The sequence below is a fragment of the Entelurus aequoreus genome, linkage group LG12 (genome assembly GCF_033978785.1).
Source record: "Entelurus aequoreus isolate RoL-2023_Sb linkage group LG12, RoL_Eaeq_v1.1, whole genome shotgun sequence".
Lineage (NCBI taxonomy): Eukaryota > Metazoa > Chordata > Actinopteri > Syngnathiformes > Syngnathidae > Entelurus > Entelurus aequoreus.
The window spans coordinates 67,031,631-67,049,194 of record NC_084742.1 but is presented as its reverse complement, the minus strand read 5'-3'; the positions used below and the strand labels follow the sequence as shown (position 1 = coordinate 67,049,194).

General features: G+C 37.6%; 2 protein-coding genes across 3 annotated transcripts in view; one reads left to right on the top strand and one right to left on the bottom strand.

Annotated features, from left to right (window-relative positions):
* LOC133662476 (dynein axonemal intermediate chain 7-like) overlaps positions 1-9,850 on the bottom strand; it is a 30,522-nt gene extending 20,672 nt beyond the window's left edge. Inside the window, exons 1-7 of one of the 2 annotated variants that reach the window (XM_062066513.1) lie at positions 5,429-5,684; positions 5,204-5,224; positions 3,696-3,777; positions 3,548-3,636; positions 2,417-2,521; positions 2,128-2,265; positions 1,922-2,056 (exon numbers count right to left, since the gene is read on the bottom strand). In XM_062066513.1, coding sequence (XP_061922497.1) covers positions 1,922-2,056; positions 2,128-2,265; positions 2,417-2,521; positions 3,548-3,636; positions 3,696-3,777; positions 5,204-5,206 — 552 coding nt within the window. In that variant the 5' untranslated portion in view covers positions 5,207-5,224; positions 5,429-5,684. Of the gene's footprint in view, positions 1-1,921; positions 2,057-2,127; positions 2,266-2,416; positions 2,522-3,547; positions 3,637-3,695; positions 3,778-5,203; positions 5,225-5,428; positions 5,685-9,768 lie in introns of those variants that run through there. The other variant, XM_062066514.1, reaches the window with a different exon arrangement.
* LOC133662478 (LYR motif-containing protein 5A-like) lies at positions 9,478-17,223 on the top strand. Its single transcript, XM_062066515.1, has 3 exons — positions 9,478-9,612; positions 9,790-9,855; positions 16,355-17,223. Exons 2-3 carry the CDS (start codon positions 9,811-9,813, stop codon positions 16,565-16,567), a joined length of 258 nt encoding a protein of 85 aa, XP_061922499.1. The 5' UTR covers positions 9,478-9,612; positions 9,790-9,810; the 3' UTR covers positions 16,568-17,223.
* The last annotated feature ends 341 nt before the right edge of the window (positions 17,224-17,564 follow it).

Here is a 17,564-nt window from a genome sequence, read left to right as displayed (position 1 = left end):
ATATATATATATATATATATATATATATATACATATATATATATATATATATATATATATATATATATATATATATATATATATATATATATATATATATATTTTTTTTTTTATATATATATATATATATATATATATATATATATATATATATATATATATATATATATATATATATATATATATATATATATATACATATACACTACCGTTCAAAAGTTTGGGGTCACCCAAACAATTTAGTGGAATAGCCTTCATTTCTAAGAACAAGAATAGACTGTCGAGTTTCAGATGAAAGTTCTCTTTTTCTGGCCATTTTGAGCGTTTAATTGACCCCACAAATGTGATGCTCCAGAAACTCAATCTGCTCAAAGGAAGGTCAGTTTTGTAGCTTCTGTAACGAGTTAAACTGTTTTCATATGTGTGAACATGATTGCACAAGGGTTTTCTAATCATCAATTAGCCTTCTGAGCTAATGAGCAAACACATTGTACCATTAGAACACTGGAGTGATAGTTGCTGGAAATGGGCCTCTATACACCTATGTAGATATTGCACCAAAAACCAGACATTTGCAGCTAGAATAGTCATTTACCACATTAGCAATGTATAGAGTGTATTTCTTTAAAGTTAAGACTAGTTTAAAGTTATCTTCATTGAAAAGTACAGTGCTTTTCCTTCAAAAATAAGGACATTTCAATGTGACCCCAAACTTTTATATATATGTATATATATATATATATATATATATATATATATATATATATATATATATATATATATATATATATATATATATATATATATATATTTTTTATATATATATATATATATATATATATATATATATATATATATATATATATATATATATATATATATATATATATATATATATATATATATATATATATATACACATATATATATATATATACAGTATGTATATATACATATACCGTAATTTCCGGACTATAAGCCGCTACTTTTTCCCCTCGTTCTGGTCCCTGCGGCTTATACAAGGGTGCGGCTTATTTACGGCCTGTTCTTCTCCGACACCGACGAAGAGGATTTCGGTGGTTTTAGTACGCAGGAGGAAGACGATGACACAATGATTAAAGACTGACTTTTCATATACCGGTAGGCTGGTTATTTTGATAACGTACAGGCGAGCACTTTGTATTACTTTGCACCGTTGTATTATTTGTACTCTGCACGAATGCTGTTCGCCATGTCAAAGATGTGAAAGTTTGATTGAATGATTGAAAGATTTATTGTTAATAAATGGGACGCTTTGCGTTCCCAAACAGTCATCTCTGTCCCGACAATCCCCTCCGTGGTAGCAGGAACCCCTATATACTACGGTAATTACACATCAAAACCCTGCGGTTTATAGTCGGGTGCGGCTTATATATGGAGCAATCTGTATTTTCCCCTAAATTTAGCTGGTGCGGCTTATAGTCAGGTGCGGCTTATAGTCCGGAAATTACGGCATATATATATATATATATATATATATATATATAAAAATATATATATACATATATATGGATGTGTTATATTAATTTTCATTAATTACATTTAAAAAAATGGTTTAGTTATTGGTGAATATTTTCAAATTGTATGATGCATTTCATTGTATTATTTCTTCATTGTATTATAATATATAGATATGGGTAAAAGTCTGTATTATTATTCCTTTACATGAAGTACAGTATATTTCCAATGTTTTACTTGATTACCTGTAATTATCTTGTATGGTACTTTACATTTTTGGAACAATGTGCATCAAAGCCGTGACATAGCTAACTACAATATAAAAAAAGAGTGCAAAGTATACAGATAACAGCAAACATATTTTGCATTAGTATCTATATTGTAGTGCTCTTTATAATAAAGAAAGTGTACTGTGGAAGTGCACCTTCAGGATCTCCGCGCTCACGTTGAGGATTTTCTTGTGGACAACATCCTGCAGATGTAGGAGAGCCTCCCGGTATGTCATAACTTCTTTGAGGCTGCCAGCTTTTCTCAGCAGCTCCTCCAGTTCCTCCATCAGCTGGGTGGAGAATAAAGAAGAATATTGTCTAAGAACCTCCTGAATAAAGATAGAAGTGCAGATGAACAGACCTGCTGGGCCACGTTACATTTCTTCAGGACGGTGTTGAGGTCGCAGTTTGTGTCGTCTCTCCACAAGCTGATGAAGGTGTTGACGTCCTGCTGCACTGTGGAGTCTGGTGTCACACTGCATTGCATGTATCGCTCCCACTGTGGACACACCGCTCACATTCTAAGTCATAAAGAAACACTAGCAAAAGTCAGCTAACAACGGAAGTTGGTCTATTCCACCAATGCACGCTGTAGGTGCAAGGTGTGCATAAAGTCCGGGTACATTGGGAATTTGACTCATGATACACACCTTGGACAGCTCTGCAAGGTCATGTTTATGTTTGACCACGGCACTGTGAGTCTTCTCCAGTATGGAGCCCAGTTCTTCCAGCTCCCCATCTCTGCGTTCTAAATCCTGTCAACAAAAAACAGGAGGGGTTTGTTGACGCTGCAATTATTATTGACACTATGAGGGTACTGTCAGAATAATTGTATATAAGTTATCACACAATTTGTTTTCTGCGAGTTCAGGTTGCCCTGTGTGAAGACCGTTTGCTTACAAAGCTGTCTTTGACCTTATCAAGCAAAAGGCGGACAGCTTGTAAATCTCCACTGCGTGTGATGGGATGCGCCGTAGAGGTGTCGGTTTCTCAGATCTTGGACAGCCAAAGGAAGTGTTACGTGTGGGGGGTCGCAGCTTGCTGCAAGGTTCGTTCCCGCGGGATAAAGATGGACCACTCCGGACAGGACGTGCAGGTAGGAACATGATTTATTCTTAGAAATCAAACAAGTACCAAAAACAGAAAACAAGCCAGAGGAAAAACGTGCCGATCGCACTGGACCCTAGGGCTACCACTTAGCATAGGCTAGAAGACAAGGAATACTCACGTAACTGTAGCATGAAGCAAACAAAGAAGCCAGGCCGACTGACCGGCAAAGGCAGGCTTAAATAAAGCCTCTGATCAGTGCTCGGGAAGCAGGTGAGCGTCCCGAACACCAATCAGAGACAGGTGAAAACAATAAGCAACCATGGCAACCAAAACAAACTCAAGGGTGCACAAAAACAGGAACTAAGGGAGTCCAAATCTAACAGAAAATAACGAAACATGATCCGGGCCACGGATCATAACAGGAAGGGCCTTATCAGGACCCGAAATCTACGAGCAGAGAAGGGGCAAACCTGACGCCGCTCCAAGCACCGTTTTGTTTGAACTGTTTATGACCCAGTGCAGCCGCTGCATAATGAGACCCCTCCCCTTAGAAGCAGCTATGTAATCAGGGAATGCCCCAAATAAATGAGGAGGCGTGGAACTTGTTCCTCAGAGCGTGGGGTGCAGGTCCACGCGCTCTCCTCATGAGCTAAATTGAATCCTGTCCCTGTTTGATTCCTTGCTTCTTGTCCTGTTTAATACATGGTTTGGTGTTTGAACCTGACATGTACCTTGGCCTCAAGCCTGTCCAAGATCTCCTGCCTTCTTTGTCTTTCCAGCCGCTCCAGTTCTTCCCTCTCTGCTTGAATGCGGGCCTCCTCTGCACGGCAAAAGTACTTAGAAGGACATTTAAAAGTGTTGATCGTACTTTATTACTACCTTCCTCTCGCAGCCTTCTTTCCTCCTCCTCTTGCTTTAGCCTCGCCTTTTCTTTTTTGGTCAACTTGGGTCCCTTTTTGCCCTTTTCCCCATAATAAACAATGATAAAACATGGTAAAGAGCATTAGTGTGGCAGAAAATCATACTGAATGTATTACAGTGGTGGTCATAAGTGTACATACACTTGTAAAGTACATCATGTCATGGCTGTCTTGAGTTTCCAATCATTTGTACAACTGTTATTTTTTTGTGATTGGAGCACATACTTGTTGGTCACAAAAAACATTCATGAAGTTTGCTTCTTTTATGAATTTATTATGGGTCTACTGAAAATGTGGTGGTCAAAAGTATACATACAGCAATGTTAATATTTGCTTACATGTCCCTTGGCAAGTTGACCTGCAATAAGGCGCTTTTGGTAGCCATCCACAAGCTTCTGCTTGACCACTTGACCAATAAATTGCTGCAGTTCAGCTAAATGTGTTGCTTTTCTGACATGGACTTGTTTCTTCAGCATTGTCCACACCTTTAAGTCAGGACTTTGGGAAGGCCATTCTAAAACCTTCATTCTAGCCTGATTTAGCCATTCCTTGACCACTTTTGAGGTGTGTTTGGGGTCATTGTCCTGTTGGAACACCCAACAAGACCCAACCTCCGGGCTGATGATTTTAGCTTGTCCTGAACAATTTGGAGCTAATCCTCCTTTTTCATTGTCCCATTTAAAGCAGCAGTTCCATTGGCAGCAAAACAGGCCCAGAGCATAATACTACCACCACCATGCTTGACGGTAGGAATGGTGTTCCTGGGATTAAAGGCCTCACTTTTTCTCCTCCAAACATATTGCTGGGTATTGTGGCCAAACAGCTCCATTTTTGTTTCATCTGACTACGGAACTTTCCTCCAGAAGGTCTTATCTTTGTCCATGTGATGTCAGATGTCAGTCCATGTCAGAAAAGCAACACATTTAGCTGAACTGCAGCAATTTAGTGGTCAAGTGGTCAAGCAGAAGCTTGTGGATGGCTACCAAAAGCGCCTTATTGCAGGTAAACTTGCCAAGGGACATGTAAGCAAATATCAACATTGCTGTATGTATACTTTTGACCCTCACATTTTCAGTAGACCCATAATAAATTCATAAAAAAAGCAAACTTCATGAATGTTTTTTGTGACCAACAAGTATGTGCTCCAATCACAAAAAAGTTGTAGAAATGATTAGAAACTCAAGACAGCCATGACATGATGTTCTCTACAAGTGTATGTACACAGATGCTTTGTTGTGATACTGCAGAAGGTACAAAACAGGACAGGTGAGAAGAGACACACTAATAATTACATAAACATAACATGCTTTTTTTTTTTGCTCATACCTTTTTCTTTGGAGCCTTTCATTCAAATCAGAGAAGATTTATAGAGCAGAGAATCAAAACCATGCAATTCCAGGTGGAAAAGGACAGTATTAGAGTAGGAATTGTCCTCATTAAAAGGAAAAAATGACTAATTCAACTCACCATGATGAGCTATGTACACTTCTTAATGCATTGGGGGGAAAGTTAGAAAAGTTAAATGTCACATTTTAAATAATAGTGTCTCTAGATGCTAGTTAGACGTGCCATGCTAGTTTGTTGTTTACGCCAGTCAATCAAACTCCCCCCACCTTTCAGTCATATTTTGCATTATTTAATTCCATTTAGCTCTTTTATTTAGTTAAAACCGGCGTAATTAAAGCAAAATACCTTTTATTGTTCGCGTCTAGTTAACAAGAAACTACCGTGTCCCGCGGCTGGTCTCCATGGTTACCACCACGCGCATGTCACTCCCGTAATGTTGTGCATAATAGCGCAGGGAAATTATGCGTCGCCACCGAAATTGACTTCATGTTTTGACATTCTCAATAACCTTTCATGAATAGAAACAAACACTATTCAAAGAGACCACTGTTGTGTATACGCTCGTACTTTAAATGAAATCAATAAAGCGGAGAAGGTCGCTTTTTTCGTTGTTCGTCCTTTTATTTGGTAACTTCCGCCCTGCACCTACATCCCGCGCATGCGCGCAGGCATCGCTCACTGCCATACCATAGACATGTTCTAAGGGTACGCAGCATGGAGCGCTACTGCCTACTGGCGCTGACGAGACGCGGGGCCGCCATCTTGGAGTGGTGATCCGCTCCACTCAGTGCAATTCATTTGGCAGGAGCAATGAACTGTCAGCGCATTTAATTCATTTTACCTCACTGAATACCACTGATTTTCACGCGCTTTTTTGTCATACGTGATGCTATAAGTGACCAGACGTCCCAGATCAAAACTGGGAATATAATCCCAGAGAAGGGGGAAAAAAACGCTCAGCTATTTTTAAATTGAAGAAACAATATGATTAGGTTATATATACATGCTACATAAACAATGTATGAATACATTAGATATATATATATATATATATATATATATATATATATATATATATATATATATATATATATATATATATATATATATATATATATATATATATATATATATATATATATATATAATATATATATATATATATATATATATAATGTATTCATACATTGTTTATGTAGCATGTATATATAACCTAATCATATTGTTTCTTCAATTTAAAAATAGCTGAGCGTTTTTATATATATATATATATATTATATATATATATATATATATATATATATATATATATATATATATATATATATATATATATATATATATATATATATATATATATATATATCTTATAGACTGTATCTCTGTTGCTGCAGCAGCAGAGAGTTTATTCTGTCTTGACACTTTGTATTGATATTTTGTATTACATTCTTCCCTTAAATGATCATGTTTACAGAGATTGTTTCATATGTATTTTTTATGTATGTCGCTTTGGATAAAAGCGTCTGCCAAATATTTAAACATAAATATATATAAACACCTGAAAGTCTTTATATCAGCTAAAACCACCAATCTGTTTCACTGGATTCAGAATAAAACCAAATTCTGTCTTACCCAACAATGTTAGTATTTGAATATTGTTACTTGAAGCTAGACTAAATATAGACTTGTATAATACTGTATAGCCACTGTCCATCTGATTGTCTAGTTAGCTAACATGTATTCCTCCTCTTTTGTTGAGAAGAATTGTTGTACATTCTTGGCTAGCAGGTTATAGTTTGCTTTGTACATCATTTTAGATGTTTGAAAATTCACCAAATCGTTGAATTTCAATAATTGTGATTTAATAAATAAAGGGTTTGTATGTTCTCTATATCCAACATTATGTATTATTCTTTTTTTTTTTTTCCCGTGTCCTGTCCAGCTCAGGCAAATCATATAGTAGATGTAGATGCCCATATTGGCTGTACAAATTTACTTTACAAAAGAGAAGTGTAGGATACGTCTCTTGTTGCCTTATTTGTATTTGACTTTATTAAATGTATTTATATTATTATTTGGTGCAGCCGGGCCGGAGCAGGAGGGGATAGGAAGAGGGGGAAAAAGAAGACAGAGGGGGAAATTGTGGGGACAAGACAGAGAGACAACAACAACAACAACAGCAAACACAACAATAACAACAACAACAACAACAATAGAACAACAGTTAGTGAAATAAATAATAATACAGAAATGACAATGAACATTATTACACTACAAATGGAGCAATACAAATACCAATAGAAATATCGCTATTGATAATGAATAATAACAATAGTTACCTCTATTATCAACAATACAATTGTTCAAATGCAACAATACATATATGTAATGATAACTTGAAATACAAAAGAAAGCAGATAACTGGAGGAGAAGAAAGAAAAGCAGACTATATTAACCTTGTAGATTGTTATAGTAAAAATAGGTTAAGCTTTGTCAGTGTGTCATGTGTTACCCACTTTACTCTAGGGCAACAACAATATATGTTTGATGAAACCTGATTATATGCATGAGTGTATGTATGTATATGTATGTGTATATGTATGTTTGTACGTATGTTTGTACATTATTTATTATTGTGTTTGATCCTTACTGTAACACAGTTAGTGAAAGAAGCGCACATTTGTAGTTGTTTTCCCATATTTTTGCACAGTAACTCAGATATGTAACACTTGCTTTTGATTTACATACAATTTTTTGTGGGGGACACAATCAGCAAAATACTCCAAAAAAGGGCACGCATCATTATCCATCCATCCATTTTCTACCGCTTGTCTCATTCGGGGTGTCGGCGGGCGGGGGGTGCTGGAGCCTATCTCAGCTGCACCCTGGACAAGTCACCACCTCATCAACACAGATAGACAACATTCACACTCACATTCACACACTAGGGACCATTTAGTGTTGCCAATCAACCTATCCCCAGGTGCATGTCTTTGGAGGTGGGAGGGGCCTATTCCCAGGTGCATGTCTTTGGAGGTGGGAGGGGCCTATCCCCAGGTGCATGTCTTAGGAGGTGGGAGGAAGCCGGAGTACCCAGAGGGAACCCACGCAGTCACGGGGAGAACATGCAAACTCCACATAGAAAGATGCCGAGCCCAGAATTGAACCCAGGACCTTCGTATTGTGAGGCAGACGCACTAACCCCTCTCCACCGTGCTGCCCACGCGTCATTATGTCAGTGTTTTTCAACCTTTTTTGAGCCAAGGCACATTTTTTGCGTGGAAAAAATGCGAAGGCACACCACCAGCAGAAATCACTAAAGAACAAAACTCAGTTGACAGTAAAAAGTCGTTGTCGCAATTGTTGGATATGACTTTAAAGCATAACCAAGCATGCATCACTATAGCTCTTGTCTCAAAGTAGGTGTACTGTCACCACCTGTCACATCACACCCTGACTTATTTTGTATGTTTTACTGTTTTCCTGTGTGTAGTGTTTTAGTTCTTGTCTTGCGCTCCTTTTTTTTTGGTATTTTCCTGTAGCAGTTTCATGTCTTTCTTTGAGCGATATTTCCCGCATCTACTTTGTTTTAGCAATCAAGAATATTTCAGTTGTTTTTATCCTTATTTGTGGAGACATTGTTGATTGTCATGTCATGTTCGGATGTACATTGTGGAAGCTGTCTTTGTTCCACAGTAAGTCTTTGCTGTCGTCCAGCATTCTGTTTTTGTTTACTTTGTAGCCAGTTCAGTTTTAATTTTGTTCTGCATAGCCTTCCCTAAGCTTCAATGTCTTTTCTTAGGGACACTCACCTTTTGTTTATTTTTGGTTTAAGCATTAAACACCTTTTTACCTGCACGGAAAAGCATTAGACACGTTTTTTACCTGCACACTGCCTCCCGCTGTTTCTGACATCTACAAAGCAATTAGCTACCGGCTGCCACCTACTGATATGGAAGAGTATTACACCGGTACTTTGCTGAGCTCTAGACAGCACCGACACTCAACAACAACACATCATTTGCAGACTATAATTACTGCTTTGCAAAAAATATTTTTAACCCAAATAGGTGGATTTAGATAATCTCCCACAGCACACAGTGGTTGTAAAACACCGCATTATGTTATAGATTATTATACGTTGCTATTTCAACCTGTTAGCTTAGTGTTTAGTTTTAAAATGAATAAACCATCCCTGGCACTGTTTTTACCATTGATCTTTTTTATAATTTGTTTTTTAATTTTATTATTTCAGTTTTATTTTTTTAAAACCTTTATTTACAATATTCAACATTTACATACATGCAAATAAATAATAATCAAAACAATTACATAAACAGTAAGTTACTATTGATCATAAATATTATTATTACAGGTTTACGTCAGGGTTTGTTGTGGTTTACGACACAATAAACGACGTACGGCAGGCTGCCATGACAGCCAGGACCAGTGAGGGCAGAGTCAAGACCTCCACATGATTACTTTATAAGATCAAGATATACACTTACCAGACCAACACGTCGACGTTGGTATGTTTATATTTTTTACCATTGTTTGCAACACTTAGTTTGACCAGGTTAGATGCATGCATGTGTTAAGATGCGCGGCAAACATGCTATTGGTTAGCTAGAGCTAACCCTTTGTCCTCTTTCTGTCTTATCACCCACGCTTTTTTTTTCTTTTACCATTGATTCTTGTCGTTTCAGGGTTGTCACCCCTCCCCTCACATGGCCAACGCACTGAGAAGTGAAGTTATTAGACTTTACAAAAACGTAAGGGTTAACATTTAGCGTCCTACTGTTTACGTCCGGTTTATGCACCGGAAGTGGTGTTGATGTTTTTTTTGTTTTTTTTCAAAACCTTTATTTATAATATTCAACAGTTGCATACAATAATAGAAATAATAATAATCAAAACAAGTACAAAAACGTAAGGGTTAATATTTAGCGTCCTACTGTTTACTTCCGGTTCATGCACCGGAAGTGGTGTTGATGATGGGTTTTTTTACATTTTCAAAACCTTTATTTATAATATTCAACTTTTACATACAATCAAATAAATAATAATAATCAAAACCAGTACAAAAACGTAAGGGTTAATATTTAGCGTCCTACTGTTTACTTCCGGTTCATGCACCGGAAGTGGTGTTGATGTTTTCTTATTTATTTTTCTAAACCTTTATTTATAATATTCAACATTTACATACAATCAAATAAATAATAATAATCAAAACAAGTACAGAAACAGTACAAAACAGCGCCAGGGGGTTGTGAACTCAATGAAGCAACTAAAGAAGAATGCAATATATATATACCGTGTATTACCAAATAACCGCCCATGTCCTAATAGCCGCCCGGGGTCTGACCCCATTTTGTGAATTAACCGCCTCTTCCTAATAACCGCCTATGTCCAGATAGCCGCCCATGGGCTGTTATTTGCATAATTTAGATTAAAATCATATTGATTTCATTAAGCCCAATTTATAAGGTAAAAGGAAAAGCAAAGGTGCAGTAATTCTGGTCATTACGTTAACAGCAGACAAAGTTTCAACATGGCAAGCAACATTAACAGTTGCAACAGTAGCAGTGAGTTGATTGAACAGAATACCGGTACACCACAACTGATGGACGGGATTACTTTAAGGGGGAAGAAGAACAGAAAGTTTGACTTAAAGTTCAAGCTGGCGGTTGTGAAGTATGCGGAGCAGAATTCTGGTTTGGCAGCGGCCAGGCAGTTTAACGTTGACCCAAAACGTGTACGAGAATGGAAACAAAAAAAGGGAGAACTACTATCTCAGTCGGCAATCGATGGAAAACGGGCTCGCTTATCTGGTGGAGGTAGGAAGAAAGTGAGCGACGAGCTTGATGCTAATTTGTGTCAGTGGATACATCACGTTCGTGGACTGAACCACCGTGTGTCCCGCAAAATGATCCGCATTAAGGCCAAGGAGTTGTATGCCACCGCGAGTGACACGAGAGACACCGGGGTGGTGTTTGGTGCAACGAGTGGATGGCTTAATCGATTCCTGCGTCGGAACAACTTTACCCTCAGGAGGAGAACAACGGTTGCACAGAAGGACGCTCCCGTCCAGAAGATTGTCAACTTCCTCGTTTCCTCTACTAAACAGATAGAGGCCAAGAAAATCCAGCCCAAGAATATCATCGCCATGGATGAAACAGCCGTCTGGTTTGACACGGTCAATGAGAGGGGCGCCCGCTCCATCTGCCTCAAAACCACCGGTCACGAGAAGGCACGCGTCACGGTGGCTCTTGCCGCCAAAGCAGACGGGACAAAGCTGAAGCCTTACATTGTGTTTAAAGGTGCTGTCCGTGATGTAAAGGCTATGCAGAGCATCCCCGGGGTGATCATAGCTTCCTCCAAGAATGGCTGGTTTAATGACGACCTGACAAAGGATTGGCTCCAGAGGGCAGTGTGGAAATTTCACTTCGGACCGAGGCTACTTGCATGGGACTCGTACCGATGCCATATCAGCGAGGCCACGAAGGCAGAGCTCAAAAGGGGCTACAACCTTACAATGGCTGTTATACCTGGAGGTTGCACAAAGTACCTGCAGGCCCCCGACGTTGTGTGGGATGGCCCTTTCAAAGCGCAGCTCCGGGACTACTATGATAACTGGATGGCTGGTGATAAAGACAAGACCTACACCAAGTCAGGGAACCTGAGAGCCCCTTCCCGCCGCCTCCTGGTCGACTGGGTCCTGGGAGCCTGGGATGCACTGGATCGGGACACTCTGATCAACTCATTCAAGGTAGGCTGGCTGTGTGTGTGTTGCAAACAGTAGCCATAGCTGATTGTTGCTTTCTGGTATCCTCCAAGGTGTGTGGGCTGACGGTGGCAGCTGATGGGAGTGAGGACCAGCTCATTCACTGCCTCAAGGAGGGCCAGCCATGTCAGGCAGGCAGAGAGATGCTGTTGAGGGCTAGACAGCAGGCTGCTGCTGTGGTTCAGGAAGAGGAGGAGAGTGATGAGGAACAGCAGTTCCTCAATGAACTTGTGATTGAAGAGGAGGAGGATGATGATGAGGGGGGTGAGGGAGAGGAGGGGGAGGAGGAGGAGGATGATGAGTGGGGTTGAGTTGCATTTGGGGTTGCGTTTGCTGCAGTATTATTGTTTTGATGGTTTTATAGAGTACTTGGTACCATAATTGTATTTTTCCTGTATGCTGCTTTATTTATAACTTGGAGTACTGTAGCCTTTATTTTATTTAATTGACAGTATTATTGTTCTATTTGGATGGTGGGTTTTATACTTGAGTACTTGGTACCATCATTTTATTTTTCTCGGTAGGCTGCTTTATTCAAAAAGTTTATTTATTAGGGTCCGCCCTGTACCCAGTACAAAGGACTCCCCCAGGGAGTCCTTTGTACTGGTTACAAAGGAACCTATTGTTATTGTAAGGTTTTATTATTATTCTTTATTCTTCCGCCGCCACAAAAAAACGCTAATTTGACCCACTTAACATGCTCCAAAACTCACCAAATTTGACACACACATCAGGACCTGCGAAAATTTCAATAAAATAAAAAAACCAAACCCCAAAAATCAAAATTGCGCTCTAGCGCCCCCTAGGAAAAAACAAACTGCCTGTAACTCCCACTAGGAAGGTCGTAGAGACATGAAACAAAAACCTCTATGTAGGTCAGACTTAGACCTACATTTTATAATTTTACACCCTTGGGCAAAAACCAACAGGAAGTTGGCAATTTCCCCTTCAAGACAAAATTGTACTAAAAAAACTCATTTTTGCCTCTTTGAGCTGTAATTTGACCCCCTTAAATTACTTTAAAACTCACCAAACTTCTCACACCCATCGGGACTGGTAGAAATTGCGATATTAAAAAAAAAAAACGAACCCCAAAACTCAAAATTGTGCTCTAGAGCAATTTTTAAATAAAACAGAGAAAAAAATGCTTTTTAGAGGAAAACTCAGACAAAATTGCTTATAACTTCCGGTAGGAACGTCTTAGAGACATGAAACAAATACCTCTATGTAGGTCTTGCCTAGACCTACATTTCATAGATTGACATCCTTCAGCAAAAATCAACAGGAAGTTTGCTATTCCTCCTTCAAAACAACATTTTTGTTACAACCGGTCACCAAACATCAAACGTTATCTCCTCTGAGCGCGTTTGTCGTTTCGGCTTCAAACTGCTACAGGAGAGAGATTGAACCCTTCTGATTGAAAGTTGACGACGGCGTTTTGATTCGTGCTACCGTTTAGATTTTACGAGCCTTCAAAGACCCGCAGCACTGATGCTGCTCCGGTGCCTATAATGACAACGGAAAATGCAATTTCTTCTTTTTTGTCCTCAAAATTCTACACACAATACCCTATAATGACAATGTGAACTCAGACACAACTTCCTCTAACTCCCAGTACGAATATCGTAGAGACACGAAACAAAAACCTCTATGTAGGTCTCACTCAGGACTACCACTGGACAAAAGTATTGGGACACCTAGGACTAGCACCTGCCAAAATGCGGACCCGTCCAACGCTGCTTGCAGCTTTAATTTTTAGTATTGGTATTCTATTTGACAATTGTTGCACTACTGCCATGTTGAGGCCTTGTTGATCTCCTGTCTTTTGATAGCTTACCTCATGTTGATCTCTTGTTTTTTTGTTTGTATGTTTACCGTAGCTTTTACATTTAAAGTTTTTTGTACGAAAAAAAAATACTGGACAATAACCATTGTAACCAAATAATGGCCTGGTGCAGGCTGGTGCAAAAATAAATAAAAGCCTAGTGCAAATAACCACTTGCTTCTTCACATGTGAATAATATAAATACAGTCTATTATACAGCATTATTCAGGCATTATTCACATGTGAATAATATAAATACTGTCTATTATACAGCATTATTCACATGTGAATAATATAAATACAGTCTATTATACAGCATTATGCACATGTGAATAATATAAATACAGTCTATTATACAGCATTATGCACATGTGAATAATATAAATACAGTCTATTATACAGCATTATTCACATGTGAATAATATAAATACTGTCCATCATACAGCATTATTCACATGTGAATAGTATAAAACAGTCTATTATACAGCATTATTCATATGAGAACAATATAAATACAGTATTATACAGCATTATTCACATGTGAATAATATAAATACAGTCTATTATACAGCATTATTCACATGTGAATAATATAAATACAGTCTATTATACAGCATTATTCACATGTGAATGATATAAATACTGTCTATTATACAGCATTATTCACATGTGAATAGTATAAAAACAGTCTATTATACAGCATTAATTACATGTGAATAACATAAATACAGTCTATTATACAGCATTATTCACATGTGAATAATATAAATACAGTCTATTATACAGCATCATTCAGGCATTATTCACATGTGAATAATATAAAAACAGTCTATTATACAGCATTATTCACATGTGAATAATATAAATACTGTCTATTATACAGCATTATTCACATGTGAATAATATAAATAAAGTATTATACAGCATTATTCACATGTGAATAATATAAATACAGTCTATTATACAGCATTATTCACATGTGAATAATATAAATACTGTCTATTATACAGCATTATTCACATGTGAATAGTATAAATACAGTCTATTATACAGCATCATTCACGCATTATTCACATGTGAATAATATAAATACTGTCTATTATACAGCATTATTCACATGTGAATAATATAAATACTGTCTATTATTCAGCATTATTCACATGTGAATAATATAAATAAAGTCTATTATACAGCATTATTCACATGTGAATAATATAAATACAGTCTATTATACAGCATTAATTACATGTGAATAACATAAATACAGTCTATTATACAGCATTATTCACATGTGAATAATATAAATACAGTCTATTATACAGCATCATTCAGGCATTATTCACATGTGAATAATATAAAAACAGTCTATTATACAGCATTATTCACATGTGAATAATATAAATACTGTCTATTATACAGCATTATTCACATGTGAATAATATAAATAAAGTATTATACAGCATTATTCACATGTGAATAATATAAATACTGTCTATTATACAGCATTATTCACATGTGAATAGTATAAATACTGTATTATACAGCATTATTCACATGTGAATAATATAAATAAAGTATTATACAGCATTATTCACATGTGAATAATATAAATACAGTCTATTGTACAGCATTATTCACATGTGAATAATATAAATACTGTTTATTATACAGCATTAATTACATGTGAATAACATAAATACAGTCTATTATACAGCATTATTCACATGTGAATAACATAATTACAGTCTATTATACAGCATTATTCACATGTGAATAATATAAATACAGTCTATTATACAGCATTATTCACATGTGAATAATATAAATTCAGTCTATTATACAGCATTAATTACATGTGAATAACATAAATACAGTCTATTATACAGCATTATTCACACGTGAATAATATAAACACATTATACATTTACAGTACATGTACAGTCAAAAGGAACATATGCATTATACAGTCTGATGGCTGTCGGTATGAAGGACTTTACAGACACACATATATACTGTATATATATATATACATATATATATATATATAGGCTCACACAAGTTCCGTAAATAATCCAAATTTGGAGCACAGCATCATCATTTTCACAGTTTTTTGGTTGTTAGAGGTAGAGAGCGTTTTAAAGTACATTTCTAATTCTTTTTTTAAAGGCACACAAAACAGGTCGGGTATTGAGAAACTTACATTTATGATTATAAAACTTAGCCAATAGTATAATGAGGTCGCAAAAGTAAAGTTCCTTTTAAATGTTTTTCTCATACTGTGTGAAATCCAAATAGCACACCTTTAAAACAAAGCACAAATGTTTTCATGAGTATTGTCCAGGATGAAAGGACAGATAGTGATGGAGTGCTTTCACAAGGTAAAACATGTGGTAAACAGTCATGTTACATCGTGTGCAGGTAACATCAATGTCCTGCTTGTATCCAACCATCACAGTCTTTACAGGCTAATAACCAGGAATGATTTGGAAATAAATCTCTTTGACTTTGTAAGTAAGTAAGTAGCTGTAAGGAAGAAGGCATGTTTTGACCCAGCAGATGTCATTCACAACATTATTCCAGAGCGCAATTACATAGACAATCATTTTGGAATAAGCTGCGGATTCTTCTGATTGTGTTGATGATGTTTCTCGTGTGTCGAAAGCTCCTGTATCTTGGTCGGGACTACCCTGAAGGATCGGCCTTTTTCCGACAGCGCCTTAAGTCGGCCTTCATGAAGAACAAAGACGTGGCGGACCCGGAACAGATCAGAAAACTTGTGGGGCGTGGGGAGTTTGTCATCAAGGAGCTGGAGGCTCTCTACTTCCTCAAGAAATACCGAGCCATGAAGAAGAGGTATTATGAACCGGAAGAGTAATTACGCAACAATCAAGAAGCCACGATCATAGCTTTGAATGTGATCAAAACGAAAATTTTACTGTCACACATAGTTTCATTATTTTAGTGCCAACAAAACAGCCGTCCAGCCATAACATCTCCACAGATGTGTTGTCATATTTGTACAAGAGAATTTGTGTGGGATAAATGTATGTAAATGCAAATGTGCAAGTACGGTTTCTATAGTACTGTTTCTCAAGCTGTTTTCACCAAGTATCGCCTCAGAAAAAACTCTCCAAGTACCGCCATGATGACCACAGTGTCAGAATCGGAATCGGAATCAGGAATTCTTTAATAATCCCCGAGGGGAAATTAAGATTTTCAACACAATCCCATTCAAGAGTAGACAAACATTACAGGGAGACAGAGCAGGATCAAACATTACAGGGAGACAGAACAGGATCAAACATTACAGGGAGACACAACAAGCTCAAACATTACAGGGAGACAGAACCGGATCAAACATTACAGGGAGACAGAACCGGATCAAACATTACAGGGAGACAGAAAAGGATCGTTGACGGGTCTGCCAACTTCCGGCGCCCCTTACAAAAAAGGTGAGAAATAGGTAAACGCTGGGGGCGGTGAGACAAAAAAAAAGCCTGGGCCCCTGGAGAGGGGATCCAGACTGAGACCAAGGGGGGAAAAAACTAATAGCCATAGCACACATAAGCATGTGTGTAAGAGGAAACATCAAAGGACATTAAAAGAGCAGAGCTTATGCAACCAGACATTTCTACATACAGCTACAAAAGTAAAACAACAACAACAACAATATACAAAAAAAACATATGCACTGTGGTGGCCTCTGCGGTGTTCCACGCCATCGTCTGCTGGGGTGGTGGGGAGCATGGCCAGAGACAGGAGCAGACCCAACAAAGCAACCGAGAGAGTCGACTCCACCCTCGGCCGCCCACCAACTCTCGGCCAGTGTCCAGTCCGCATGGATGAGCGAGGATACGTCCAAAGAACCCGAG